The sequence below is a fragment of the Dermochelys coriacea genome, chromosome 1, assembly GCF_009764565.3.
Source record: "Dermochelys coriacea isolate rDerCor1 chromosome 1, rDerCor1.pri.v4, whole genome shotgun sequence".
In the NCBI taxonomy this organism is placed as follows: domain Eukaryota; kingdom Metazoa; phylum Chordata; order Testudines; family Dermochelyidae; genus Dermochelys; species Dermochelys coriacea.
Window position 1 is genome coordinate 197,225,347 of NC_050068.2, and position 15,715 is coordinate 197,241,061.

Genomic DNA, 15,715 nt, shown 5'->3' on the forward strand with positions numbered 1-15,715 from the left:
ACTAAATCCCATTGTTTTCTTTTTTCCTAGATCAACAATGAGATCAAGAAGGAGGATGGGAAGCTGATGAAACCTGTTCCTGACCAGATGGTTGAGTTCAGCATCCTTATTTTGGGAGAGAAATACACTGAGGAATTGAGTGACCCATCCACCATGCAGCATCAGCTACTCTCAGAACAATTTATTTCTCAGGTAATTTACTTTCTCTGATCTTTTTCCCACAAGCTCCTGGTATAAGTGATAGAATGAGAATGCCATGTTAGGGCCAGCTTTTCCTTATGTGGTTCTCCTGAGCTAGCTAGGGATTTTGCTGCCTGAGGCATGCTGGGAAATGCCCATCACCTCACTCTCCAGTCATTAAAAATGTGATGCCTCAAATATCCTTGCTGTCCTGATCTATGACAGCCTGCTCTGCCTTAAATGGTAAACCAGTGTTGCTGCTTCTTCTCTGAGATCCAGACTCTAATTCAGTGAGAATGCTGGGGCATTCACTCACCATATGTTGTCAGCACAGCATTGTGGGATTTTCCCTTTATACTAGAACTTCTCAAAATTATGCTTTATGAAATGCCTGAGAGAATGCCAGCCCAACAGCTCCTGCAGGAGTGGAGTTGTGTCCTATGGACAGTGTACTGGGGCACAGCCTGGTTCTTGTTCACCAGAGATTAATCTAGTTGATCTTCTCCATCTCTTCATACAGGACTATAATTTGGCTTTTTTGCAGGTAGAGATGGGAGGATGCTTTTGTGAAGGATGGGCTCCATACGCTGGGGCAGAGGGACTCAGTTGAAGCCTGAGTTGGGAAGTTCTCGGTTTCCTTTTCTGCTTTTACTAATGCATTTTGCTTTATTATTATAAAAACATTATTACTTGGTGGAAAAGGCTTGGCTGATCACAACTGCCTTTTGTTCTGTTGCATCATTCTGCCAGTTTACACAGCTGCTTATCCAGGACTAAGTTTGGCCCTATTCTTTCTGAATATTTCAATGACTCACCAATAAGGTTGTCAGACAGGGCTTCAAGAAGAGTCAAGATTCTCATTGTCTCGTGATGGAATTCCATTTGATCTTAATAAAACTTCAGGGCTTGGAAAGGCTATTTAAAATTTTAATGCTTCCTTGTTACTGAATGGCCTGCCTAAATTCATCCCAGAGCTCTCTAAATTTTTGGCCAGTTTTAAGATCCTGAATACGTGAGAATACTGAGTCCCAACTGCTCAAGCAGAAAGACTTCCCAGCTTAATTTCAATAATCTTAACAAGTGGAATGAACCTTCAGATGATGGTAAAAACAACTACCTTCACGGCAGTGAATTCTTTTAAAGAGAAGTGAACGATGGTCACAAAACAACAGAGCACTACTCAGTACTGTCTGGGAGCAGCGACATTTCCTGAATGGGTGGACACCCCTTACGTGTAATACACCATTTGTAACCTGAGCCACCAAGCCCATACTCACTGCTCACTTAGGCCCCAGCTCAGCAGAGCATTTAAGAACCTGTCTAAATCTATTCCTATTCATCAAAGTACTCAAGCACATGTTTAAATCCCATTGAAATAAATGGAAATTAAGCTCAAAAGTGTTTTGCTGAAAAGGAAGGGCTGCTGAATCAGGGCCTTAAATCCTTCTGAAAATGCACTTCTTCTGCAATTCCCACAACTAGTGAGTCCATAATATTTGCTGTCCTAGAGCTGTTTTTTTTAAAAAGAAAAAATGGTTACTGGGCCACCGATATACATGTCAGGTTTCAGAGTAGCAGCCGTGTTAGTCTGTATTCGCAAAAAGAAAAGGAGTACTTGTGGCACCTTAGAGACTAACAAATTTATTTGAGCATAAGCTTTCGTGAGCTACAGCTCACTTCATCAGATGCATTCCGATGAAGTGAGCTGTAGCTCACGAAAGCTTATGCTCAAATAAATTTGTTAGTCTCTAAGGTGCCACAAGTACTCCTTTTCTTTTTACAATATATATGTTGTAACTGAGCGTCTGTGTGATCATATCACTGTAACTCTGGACCTTCCTCGCCCGATCTCCCTGTTTCTCACCCATACTCATTGACATGTTCACATTTTGACCATAAGCCCTTTGGAGCAGGGATCATGTCTTTCTTTTGTATTAGGTAAGACACCCTGCACAACTTTGGGTGCTATAAAATAACTAACAATAATGGCATTCTTTTCTCTAGCTTTATTCCCTTTTCAGACTTATTAGTTGGAGCTCTTCTTGGCAAAGTCTGCTGAATCCATTATAATGGGGCTAACTCTATGCCAGATTCTGAGTTAGGTGGGAAATAGATGTACTCTATCCTTAAGCCAAAGGATGTCACCACAACTGTCACGTATGGCCAGTGTAGGTCAGACATCTTAATTTTCCTAGCTGTGTGGCCAAATACCAATGTCCTAGTGTATGTGGAAGAAATGCCAGATGGAATAGGGGCCACCCGGCATCTGGATGTTCCGTTCCTTTGATCCCCTGCCTATTTCTCTCTGTGCTTGGACAAATAAGCCTTTGAAAATCAGCAGCACTTCGGATAGTTTAAGTCTCACAAGAGACCGTTTAAAAACAGGTCTTGGGGGTGGAATCTGGGGAGTAAAAAAGCTTGTGATGACAGATCACAGGGATTTTCTGTTCCAACATGAACACAATTACTGGTGGCTTCTCCTATTTGTGTCCCACTATTACAGCACAGTCTCCTATTTAATTAGGCCTGGATACACCAGCACTTTACCACCTGCACGTTTCCCCTCCTAGCTGCACCCTCACCCAGTGGGTTGTTATCTTTCTTCCACTCCTAAATCCTTGGTAATTCTACCCAGCCTAGCTAGCCCAGTAGCAATTGGCTGTGTTCTGCACTAGCACCTGGTTCGCTGACTCATTGCTGTGTCTTGGGATCTGCTATAATGTGTCCTAGATCCTAAGACTTTTGTCTTAATCTGTCCTACATTTAATCCGAAGAATTTTAGAGGCAATCATAACCTTTGGGGAGGGGGAGGAGAAGATTTGAGTTGGCTAAGCAGGATAGTAGTGTATAGGTACATTACTGTCAGGAGCCATGGAGACTGTCAGTTAAATGGGCTCATATAAAATCTGATCGTGTTTTAACCTCATGCATGTCTGTTGAAAGGCCACTACAGAATTAAGATGCCAGAGAGCTCTATTGTGATCATTCAGATTTATAGTTCCCTTCTCTCTGTGTACAGTCATATGTCTGTAGATTTCCTATAGGTGCTGGGTATACTCACAATTTCCTTCTGTTTTTGTATCAAAAAAGATTTGCCATCTCAGCTCATTTTCTATACAGATAAAAAGTTCTATGATATCCTGTGTCCTTTTCTATTATAAATACATAACTCATCATTTTATACAATGCTGCAAATATTTCATAAAACATATATTTATCTCTGTTTTTTTTTTCAAAAAGGTAAAAAATGCATTTGAAGGATTATCTGGATACAATAATATCCACGTGCTGGAATTCAGGTAAATAGATTTATAAAGGCATACAAACCTAACACCAGTGTTCTCATAACTGATCGACACAACTTTTATTGATCACTGCTGCAGAAGACAAATTTGATCAGCTGTTTCTTTCTTCTGCCCCTGAAGTCAGTCAAAGCCTCTCTCATGATGTCTGCCCCTATTTCTTTGTCCTAGGATTTAAATACAATAAACATGTCTTTTGCCATTTGATAATTCTCCAAGATTCTCAAATGTTCATAATTTGATACAGGTTAGTATTAAATGCAGAGGAATCCAAACACTTTTGGGAAAACTTTGAGTGTACTTAACTTTTTATCCAGTCTATTAGGGAAGACTGGATGGCTCAGAAGGTTAATGATGAAATATATAACATTTCACCTCTAAGTTACAAAGAGAAGTAGATGAATAATTTGTAACAAATTGTTTATTTGATGTATTATGCATGTCTTTCTGTTCATGAATATTCTGTGAAAAGACTGAGTTTCTCCAATTTATTTGTTTTTCAGAATGATTTGAGTCCATTTGTTTTGTAAATATTGTTTCCAAGAGATTTGTAGCAAGTACTTGAAATTGAGATTTGAGCTGATTTGATTGGATGCACAGGTCACGTGACATGTTTCTGTTTCCTGATTGGATTGAGTATAACTTTTAGGATTAGGTTTCTGATGTGAATACACAGGAGTATGAATCTGAAATTTATCTGCCGTAACATTTTGCACTAGTTGATTTACAAGTCAATGTTTTTCTGAATATTCCTGCCAATTAACTCAGTTGCTACAATACTCACTGGAAGCAAAAATGGCAAGGGACAAAGGATACTTTGTGGTTGGAGCATCAGACTGGGAATCGGGAAATCTGGATTCAGTTCTCAGCTCGGCACAGACTTGTTGTGATTATCTTGAGCCAAGTCACGCACCCGCTCTGTGCCTCAGTTCCCTGTGTGTACAAGGATAACACTTCTTTAGCTTGGGGGAAGGGGTTTGTGATGGTATTCAAATGCTATGATTATGAGTGCCACAGAAAAGCTGATACAGAATGAAATAATAAAACATTTAAAAGGTTATCTGTGGGCCTGTTTTTGGTAGGATTTGCCCATTTGTGTAGTGACAAATTCAAATCTAGCCCAATGTGCAGTGGTTTGTTAATAATTGGCAACTATTAGTTGATCTTTAGGTGCGTAAAATGAAGTGGTGGTCTCATAAAATGGTTCGTAGTTGATAAATGGGCATATCACATTCTCCCTAATATTTATCCTTGTTTGCAGTCTCTGCAAGGGAAACTTAAGCTTTGCAGGAGCATGGAAACAGCCCTTTCAGTTCTCACTTTTAGCAGAAGTCAGAATTAAAACACACAGGTGTGGCAGCGCGGAAAAGCCTGCACGGTCTCAGCGTATGTAACACCAGTTCCATAGAGAAATGGCTTCCATCTCCATTAGTGCCATTCCAATACCTCCTATCAGCCCCAGCAGCATGCAGAGTACGTACACTGCATACACCCCTAGCATGGGTATAAGCAGCAGTGTGTACACTGCTTAGGCATGTAGAGTAAAAACATGCCAGAAACCTAGAGTATACGTCCTGCCTATACAGCTGTCTGTTTACATGCTCAAGCAGTGCTTCCCCTGTCTACGCTGCATCCCTGCTGCTGGAGCCTTTCCCCATCACAGCAAAAGACTCCAACCGTGAGGAAAGGCTCTGGCACTGGGGAGGCAGCAGGGAAAGGCTGGGGGAGCTGCCAGAGACTTTCACTGCTGCATGTAGCTAATGCCGCATTGTAGACACAGTTTGCCTTTCACTGTGACGTGTAGCAACACATGCACTACATGCTGCTGCACCTGTGGAGAAGGCCGAAAAGGCTGCTTGTTCTGGCAAAATATTCCAGCAAGGATATCCTACTACTTTCTGATAAGTAAATATGTTTGTAAACTAGCCGTAAGTAACATTATTGTGCCCGTTTTTCCCCCTGATATATGCTAGCACAACTGCACTGACTTAGAACAACTTTTAGTCTCATTGAAGCCAGTAGTGAATCTCCCATTGAGCTGAGTGAACAGAATTTGGTCCCTTGTATAGCAGAATAACATTTTTGTCTTGTAAGCTATTTAATTTGATTTATTTTCAAATTTGCCTGTTCTGTAGCATGTCAGAGCTGTCACTGTAAGGAATAAACTAGAACATAGGTTCTGAAACTTCCTTGCACCGCGACCCCCTTCTGACAACAAAAATTACTACACGACCCCAAGAAGGGGGACCGAAACCTATGCCTGCCCGGGCACCGCTGCCCCAGGTGAGGGGCCAAAGCCAAAACCAAAACCCAGGGGCTTCAGCCCCAGGCTGAGGACCTGTAACCTGAGCCCCAACACCCAGGGCTGAAGCCCTTGCTCTTGGGCTTTGGCCCTGGGCGGTGAGGCTAGGGCTTCAGCCCCAGGCATAGGCACATCTAACTCCAGCCTTGGCGACCCCATTAAAACAGGGTCACGACCCACAGTTTGAGAACCGCTGAACTAGAAGACTTCAATGGAATGACAAAACTGTTTCTCATTTAACATATTTATTTCTTTTTTTTAATGTTTAGCTCTCCTGATGATGACAGGTAAAGGCAACATATGTATACATATTGTTGTAGTATAAATTTAGACAGGCTTGCTAATTGCATGAGACTACCAGTTATTATGGCAGTGTGGTTATGAATTAAGGATACATCCAGTAAAAATATTATCCCTTGCTGTAGATTTACTTAAAACTACAAGTAGCTGACCTGTTTTAGGCTATCTGATTTTTTTATTTAACTGGTAATCAGAAACAGTTACATAGCAAACTCTACCTAAACACGAATCAGTTAGTGAGTTATGTTTTTTTTGTAGGAATCTCTAGTTTAAAGCAAATAAAATTGCTCAACTGCTGTTTACTGTTTTTGCATTGCAATTTGTGGCAGGGCACCTAGAGCCATTGATAGGTACCTCTTTTTCATGACCGTATAAAGCCAAATAAATTAAGACAATGGTACATCTCAAGCAAACCCCATTTAAGTGTTTGAAGGCCAATATGGATGTGAACCTCAGTGGAAGTTGTACTTCTTCAGCTGGAAGGAGAGATCAGACTGGGCCTGTTCGGGGAATGTTTTTTTGTATTTAATGTGTGTGTATCAAGGTATCAAAGAGCGCTCTTTGAAGCCCATATTAAGTACCTCAAAATCTGTTGAGGTGCCGTGTGTGTGTGTGTGTGTGCACGCGCACACATATTTTAGAGGGAATTAATACTTGACTTTTAATGGATTAGGAGCCCACAGTTTATTGACCTTTTCTTAGAAATTTCCTAAAATGCAATTAAAGAGAGAGCACTCTTTGAAGCCCTTATTCATTTGAAGAATTTTGAAGTAATTGCCAATTAATATGGGCTTCAAAGAACGCTCTCTATGATACCTTTTTGGGAACTTGCCTGACAAAAAATCAATGAACTGTGGGCTCCTAATCCATTAAAGGTCAAATATAAATTCCCTCTAATACACATCTTAACATAAAAGCTGGTTTCCATAAACAATCTTGTAGAGAAGCAGCATTTGATTTTAGAAGAAGGGATTGAAAAGAAAAAAAACTCTGCAAAAACAGCAGAGTATTAAAGCCATGCCCTTACTCCCATGCACTTCTGCAAGAAAGGATGCACAAGAATCTATTCAGAGACATTCTGCTCCAAGGAACAGATGTTTGGGCCCATTTCAGGTGGATGACCGTAGTTATTAATTGCATTTAATAGCTGCAACTGACAGCATGGCTTTATTAAATCCAGATATTGTTGTCCAGCATATTGGGTTCTGATTTTTGCCCTGTCTTTTCATTGTTGTGCTCTGTTTCCATTCCCCATAGTGATACTTATGCCCATGATGCGCCTACAATGGGTGAAATTCAGCCAAAGTGTTAACAGCAAAACTCCAGCAGAGTTGTGGTTTTAGTGCAGCTGCATTTGCTGCTTACATCTGAACTGAACTTAGCTCTGTAGGCCTCACTAAGCCCAGCCATTGATTAGGGATGCATTCCAGCTCTATGGCAGGAGGAAAACCTATCTTTGGAGCACGGTTTCCTGGTGCTTCATAGACAACCTCATTTTCTCATTATGCACTTTGTACAGTCAAAGTGTGAAACACTAACTAAAGCTCCCTAGTGCTTACGCTCTGTTTATGGTAACTCTGATTACTGCACTGTCTTGTGGGGAGGTAAATCCAAGTGTGCTCATGAGAAGAAAATTCAGAAAATAGGGTAGGATTGGCACAAATAATTCAGCTGTACAAATTTACAAAACAAAAACTTCTTAATAAAAATAAATGAGAGACACTACATTCTTATAAATAGGCACTTTTCTGGGCATATAATATAAACACATCTTTAGATCTATCAAGAGCACCATTTAAAACAAGTTTAAATTGCACAACTTGTCCACTAGGGATGATCAAGGACTCACATTTTTATATTTTGTGCTTGTTTACATTTTCCCAGGCTGATTCTATGTCTCAAAGCCATTCATGGGGTTGACAAGGTCTTGTAAAAACCTGGTCTCTTCACGCATAGTATTTCCACTTCTGGATATTGGTTGGACCTATTAATGACTATGATATAAAGCCAAATATTTGGGCTTGTCATGATGTTGGAAATATGAGATTTTGAATTTGGGTGGTGCACTCTCTGAAGATTTTGCTCCATCTGTGATACATTTTACAGAGATAGACAAACATAAAGACAATTAAATATATTTTTACCAAAGACCCCCTTTAAACTGTTGTATCTTTTTCTAAGTGTGAGACGTGGCTCCTCAAACATCCAGAATGCATGATACAGCTGGCCAACTGTTTAGCTCTGATCTATATTTTCTTTTTTCTTTATAAAACTACAGTGGCGTGGAGGTTCACTACGCTGTCACGTTTGTTGGGGAAGCCATCAGCAATGCCACCTGGGACCTTATTAACCTTCATTCCAACAAAGTGGAGGACAACTCCTTCGTAGAACTTGAGGATAAGCCAACTGTTGTTTACACAATCAGTGACTTCAGAACTTATATTGCTGAAATCCTTCAAAAGAACTCTTTCCTTGAAAATGTCTCTTTGACCTTGGACCCTGACTCTCTCCAGCTCATTAATGGTGTGTATTGTTTAAGAAATGCTGTGGTCTGTTAATCAGAATTTATGTTTAAAAAAGATGAAGGATGTGGTATGGGGGATTAGGAGCTCCTCTCTCAAAAGGAGGAAGTTATATGCAGTGGTATAGTCCACAGTGCTCCTCCTTTTGTCCTGATTTTATTAAAATCAAAGCAGATCAGCAGTGCTAGGATCCTATCCCTAACCCACCAGATTAGCCTCTCTTAAATTAATTTAACATTGCGATGTATAATTTTTAAGGTATGCATTTGATGGGTTCAATCATATTTCAGTAACTAAAATGAAATACAAATTCCACCCAAAATATATACTTTGTATGATATTGTATATCCTCTTACAGCAGGATGATGCTGATGACATTCTGTAAGAGTGAAATTCAGCTCAGTGCAGAAGGCCTGCAGAAGGCCCTATGTGCCACTTAAATGGAGCTCAAATGATGCATAGGGTATTGTGGATGAATTTCAGCCTAGTAGTGCTGAGTTGGACCCTGGCAACACAGACCAGCACTAGGTAAGTGCTGCCTTCTCGATGTCCTGCCTGTTGCCAGTGGAAATTGTTATCTATCTCCGGTCGTTATCCTTCCTCTATACTTGCTTCAAGTGTGACTGATAAAGGGCATTCCAGACTCTCAATCATTCTGGTGAGCACTTTGAGAAGCTCCTGGAAGCAAATATGAGATGGAGAGAGGAAACATGAGTGATGGTTTTAGTCCAGAGTACCCTGTTGCTTCTACAAACAACTTCCTTTCAGTGCTAGTGCAACTTTTCACAGGATTCTCGAGGACAAATTGGGATGATAAATTGGACAGTGTACACCTTCAAATTCTGAATGTTTTCTTATCCTCTGCTTTTAATTATTTTCAGGCACCCGCAGCTGTGACAGCATTTGGGAAAAAAGAGACAATAAAACACAGTTGGCATCATATAAACTACAATAAACATTCTGTACGAACTGTTATTTTACAACTCATCTTTATTTTCACAGTGAAAGAAGTTGTTTCCCCTGCACCCGAAGACACATCCAGGATTACTGAAAATCCAATTGTTTTTGAGTCTCCAGTAGTTGATGATGTAAGTACATTTCTGCACTGCATTCTCATTCTAATGACTCTGATTTGTTCTCCAGCCGCCTACTTACAAACACAACCGAATACTTTAATTCTACAAGGTGGAAGTATAGTCAGAATTCAAAAACGCAGTTCCCTGCCATGTTTGAAATACAGAATGAATGCTCAGAAATACACACAATATAGAGATATACAGTCTGATGAGAGAGCTCTGTTTTGAAAGTCTTCCTTTTGGGAAATATTTGGTCTTAGGAGAGTGGCACGCCTCCTACAATAGAACCTGATCTGTTCTTTTTAGTACAAGCCAGTACTGTGTACTTGTTATAGCCTGTCTAACCATGTCTTCATTTTAGGATTCCCTTTTGGTTTCTTGTAATGTTTTGATTGTGTGGCTTCATAGGGAAATGATGGTCCTCACAGCTAAAGAGTATCATAGATACTAAGGTCAGAAGGGACCATTCTGATCATCTAGTCCGACCTCCTGCACAGCGCAGGCCACAGAATTTCACCCACCCACCCCTATGAAAAACCTCACCTATGTCTGAGCTATTGAAGTCCTTAAATCATGGTTCAAAGACTTCAAGGAGCAGAGAAGCCTCCCTCAAGTCAACCATGCCCCATGCTACAGAGGAAGGCGAAAAACCTCCAGGGCCTCTCCAATCTGCCCTGGAAGAAAATTCCTTCCCGACCCCAAATATGGCAATCGGCTAAACCCTGAGCATATGGGCAAGATTCACCAGCCAGATACTACAGAAAATATCATTTGGGCCTTTTCTTGGAACAAAAGAGGTAGATGTGAGGGGAAATTTTGCCCATGGAAGAGATTAGATTAAAATAGAACTCCTTTTTCTCCTTTGCAGCTGTACTGTTATCACTGAGAAGTGCAGTGCTCGGTTCTTTGTAAAAACAAACCTACATCTCAGTAACAGCAAAGGAAATCTAGACAAATATTGGCCAATAGTTCCATTTTTATATGTCCAAGCATGCTCCGAAGTTGAAGGCGTTTAAGGCAACACCTGACTATACACAATTTGAGAGAAACTGAAATTAAGCCACAAAATTCAGACCTAGCTTCTGAACATCCCTGAATTTGGTGGTGATACGATCTAGGTTTTTATCTGGCCCATTATGCAGATAGTTTTATGAGCCTGGACACACTTAATTTCAGATGAAGTCCCTGAAGTCTTCACTCAAGTAGAACTCCCATTGACTTCATATGAGTGTATGTTATGATGTACATTGTATTAATATACAGTATATTAACATGTGTAGTATCCCAGTTAGTGGGAATCTTTGGCTGAATAAAAACTTCAGAAATAACCCTATGCAACTTAGACATTTACAGGGGAATTGCCATAACAAATTGATTATGGTGAACAGCATGAATATATTGGCTAATTTATAGAGACTGGTTTTCTATATTGTATATTTACTAGAGATGAGTGAGTAGCTTAAAAATGTTTCATATATACAATAATAAAAGAAATAACTTTAGCTATGCTTACACCCCTTCTATGTTCACTTTCTGCAGATATTCTAGCAAATGAATTTATTGACAGGAAAGTTTGTGGCAATTCACTTAACTGGATTTTTGAGAATCTTTTCTGGAAGTGAATTATGAATTTGTAAAAGCAAGTATTTGCACCCAGAATCCTGATTCCAATAGCTCTGTTTATCTAGTCAAAGAATAGAAACAATAGCATGTGATCTACATTTCCAATCAAGAGCTTCAATTTTAGATATTGAATACTTGCAGCGAGCTGCTATGTGCAATCAACAATACAGAAATTATTTCAATAAGAAAATCAAACTGCTTATGGACAGATTACAAACAGAAAACAAGGCTGAATTTTTTTAATTGCTCAGTTGCAATATCTGTTCTTCACAGCTAAAGCAATATGGGAGAAATTAAGTGCCAGTGAGAAAATGAGTCCTGCTATATTTTGTATTAGCCCCTCTGTAGAAATAGTTAAAATTTTAAGGACTGTATTTTAATTCATCATATTTGTGTGGGACTATCCTGACTTCACAAACTGATCAGTAGCAGATATCAATTAACTCTAGATCCACCTCTCTTTAAATTTTACAAATCCTCATCGCTGTATCTCTCTCAAATCCTGCAGATAGGATTTAAACCAGACTTTGTTGTTGTAACAGGCTGGATTATTGAAAGTAATGTCTTTCTGGCAGCAAGAAATGGGAAATTGGGATATTTTTCTTTTTGCAGTGATCTGTCATATTAGTAAGCCATTCAAATGATATTGGCAAAAACAGAACTTGCCACTCTAATATTAAACTTGTTAATATAACATTGTACATAACAAGAATCTTTGAAATGCATTAGTTGTCATAGGAACACCTCTCCACATTAAATAAATGATGAAGTGCAATTCCTGGCACCTGTGTGCTAACATTTAAAAATTTTGCATTGAAAAGTTATTGACACCAGTTTTTATGTTTGTTCTTTTTAATACTTATTTCGCTAATCTTGCAAAAAACCAAAACAAACCCTGATAGTTTTACATGCATTGGAGATTTTTGCTCCTGAAGCACATAACTCATATATATTAATTTCAATTCATTGGTCGCTTGTAATTGCTAAAATGAAAACAGCCTACAAACATATCAGGAGTGGAATAACAGCTAGTCATAAAAATAGGAAAGGCAAATACTTTTAAAGAGCTGAACAAATAATACACAAGAAAACAGCTTATTCTGTGAAATTCACATTTTTTTTTTCCTTGTTCACAAATTGTTCAAACACGGGTAATTAAATTCTCAGATTTATTCATCATTTGCAAATTATTTCAGAATAATTCCTTGGTCTAGACTGTGAAGAGTCCATTGTGAGTGTTCACAATTCACACTCCCATTTAAATCATATGATATTGTTTCTATTTCCTTATTGGATGAATTCTATAACTAATGTGTCCTGCAGTGTAATTGCAAGCATAGACCCCTCTCCTTGGTGGAGTCCAAGGGCCTACACTAGTGAATCACGTTGCAGGATAGAGGCCCACACTTCGCAGACTGCAAGTTTTATAACCAAAGATGCAATTTGAATTTGACAATTTGAGCTTAAATGAGTCTTTGATGAGTATTCATGCTAGGGGAATGAGCACTGGTGTGCACATTGCCCACCTGGTTCATTTTTCTGTGCCAAGGACTGGAAGCCAGGCTCCTCAATTCAAGTCACAGTTATGACATGCTGACCCCCTCTATGGTCTTGGTTAAGTTAATCTCTCTGCATTGGTTTCTCTGTGTGCAAAATGGAGACAATACCTACCCTATCTCTCGGAGGTACTGTGTGGATAGATTAACGTTTGAGGATGAAAAGTGCTAAGCACTATGATGGTTACGAGGCCCACACACTAGTATAGTGTAGGAAAGAAAGAGAGAAGCTTTGAAATCAAATTTGCTTTTCACCATGTATGTTGTTTACTTTCTGCATTTCACTCAGCTTGCAGAAGAAAAGGACTATGTAAGTTCTAAGCATTCTTCTTCTTATTATAGATTCCACTTTTTTTTTTACAGGCTTTTTAAAAAAGTTTGTGTTGTTACCCAGATATGCCTATGAACTCCAAGGGAACAGATGGGTTTCTATACTAGAGTCAGGGGCACTTGAGGCAGCCGATGGGTAGCTTATAACACTGTTCTTTAATTGGTGGTCCATGGTCCACATCCAACCCATGAGGCCCTCTCATTTGGCCCGCCACTGAGCATCAGCTGATCCTTCACAGCTGCTGGGAAGCAGCAGCATAGTTTTCTTCCCCACCTCCCAGGAGCCGAGCCTATTCTTGTAGGAAGGGTGGGGGGAAGAGGAGGGGAGCCCTCCCAGCGCACAAGAGGGGCAGGGGAAGGAGGGAGCAGAAAGAGCCTTGCAGCTCAGGGTGGCTCCACTCCCTGTAATACCTAATGTGAAAAAGGGGAGGGAAGGAGGTGAGGAACCAGTGGAGCCTTCCTCTCACGCCTCAGAAGGGGGAAGGGGACCCTGCTGCAGCCTCCCCCCAACCTGGGCTGTGGGGGTTGGTGAAGAATCCCAGTAAGAGCTGAGATGAGGCTGGGAAGGCCACAGATAATTGGGGGGGGGGGAAGGGCTAGAGGCAAGAACTTAATGGGGGGGCTAGAGTGCTGGGCAGATGGAAGAGCTAGAGGACAGAACTGATGGGAGTGGGGCAGATCCACCTCCATTTATTTTCCTTCTATTATCACACCATGTATTTAATTTATAAACTTTTAATTTCTATTTAAACACACTGAAGCTAAATTTTGTTGCTACATTTTGATTTACAGGGGTACACTTTTAAGCAGGTGCTTACGTAACGTAAAGCAATCGATAATTGATGTGCTTTCATCAGTTAACTTGATTGCGTCCTGCACAGTAATTTTTCAGAAAAAAAAAAAAAAACAACAACCCACAGAGCAGCTATCAAAATATCAGGCTATAAAGAAGGGAAATAAGATGTTCATTCATTTAATTTCTTGTGAGTTTAATTTATAGTTTTAATAGAATTAATATGAATAGCAAGCTGTTTTAATAGCATTGCAATGTATTTGTATAATTATTTCTTTGCAAGATTTCACTGGAATATTGTCTACTGGCATGCTTAGCCTTTTATTTTGAGATTAATAAATACAATCCAGCACATCACTTTTGAACGGTTGCAATCCCTGGCAGGCTCCCTAGAGAGCAAACACCTGTAGAGCCCTCTGACCCTAGAGAGAGCCTTTTAGCTTGCCAAGACATGCAAGTTGCTTTATCTGACATGTGAAAAAATTTAATTGAATATTACTCGTTTATAACTAAGGATTAGATTATGTCCTGGAATTCATTAATTCAGAGATTTCTGTGACATTTTCCACTTCAGCCTCGGGGCGGCGGGATTGGAGCTCCCATCTGCCACAGGTGGCAGGGAGCCCCCCACCCCTCATGCAGCAGAGCTTGGGCTCTCATCCCCCGTCTGGCCCATTTTGTCAGTTATTTTTAGTAAAAGTCAGGGAGAGATCATGGGCTTCTGTGAATTTTTGTTTATTGCCCATGACCTGTCCCTGACTTTTTTATTAAAAATTATTGTGACGAAATCATAACCTCATTTATAACACATCAGTAAATCCTTTCAGTTGGTAAAAGGAAAACAGATGGGCATAAGTGGTGCACATTCTAATCCACAGTATCCCACTGCTATTGAATATCATTTTCAAAGGAATGCTGCAGTTCTCCTCTAAAGAATCTGTATATGATCCTATCCTTTGGAATGAATATGGGCTGATTTAAAATGTAGGTCAGCCTTACAGTTTGGAACCTCTTGATAGTGCATGTTATCCTCTAATCACGGAAACAGTAGCCCACCAGGCAGAAGCTGCTATTAGTTAACAATTACTGTACTACTTAGCATATTGTGTGCAGTCCATATGCAGACACAAGTCACACAATAATAGGTTATTATGGATTTGCCTTTCAGGATAATGCCCTTTTAGCTGAGTGGCCCTCTGCAGACGCAACAACTGCAAGCAATATCTTGCCACTTGATTTCACCAAATCAGGTTTCACCTTTGATATTGAACAGTCCAATGGCAATGAAATCTGGTTAAGATCAGAAAACCTGGACTCTGAGAACAACATGAATTCAACACCAAAGGCTGTCCTCACTTCTTCTCCTGGTGGAATGAGTCTAGAGGAAAGGAGCCAGACTCTTCATTCTGTCACCCCATCAATATTAGAAAATGGCTCTCCTGTGGACTCTCAGGAATGGCTGTCTATCCCTGCTTCTTTAGAAGATGGTAAGTTACTTCACTTCATTTATTGAAGTTTAAGTCTGGGTGACAATGTTACCTTGTGCTCAGGAGCCAGAGCCCTCCAAAACAACTTCCTAGAAACTCCTATGTATTCAGTCAGGTGTAAAAAGAACCAACTTCTAAGTTTAAATGTTTATAGCAACTAATAAGGCCTGTTTGTCCCTGAAGAGATTAATGGTGTATGCATGATCCCTGTTGTTCCGTTTCACAGAAAAACTGCCAAGTAGTT

At 40.0% G+C, this 15,715-nt stretch overlaps 1 protein-coding gene across 2 annotated transcripts in view; it reads left to right on the top strand.

Moving 5' to 3' along the window:
* The window catches only part of IMPG2 (interphotoreceptor matrix proteoglycan 2), a 99,549-nt gene that overhangs the window by 69,935 nt on the left and 13,899 nt on the right, over positions 1-15,715 (top strand). For both annotated transcript variants that reach the window (XM_038387518.2, XM_043511150.1), the window contains 5 exons: positions 31-192; positions 3,421-3,479; positions 8,363-8,607; positions 9,609-9,694; positions 15,153-15,471. In XM_038387518.2, the coding sequence (XP_038243446.1) occupies positions 31-192; positions 3,421-3,479; positions 8,363-8,607; positions 9,609-9,694; positions 15,153-15,471 (871 nt within the window). The remainder of the gene's footprint in view (positions 1-30; positions 193-3,420; positions 3,480-8,362; positions 8,608-9,608; positions 9,695-15,152; positions 15,472-15,715) is intronic.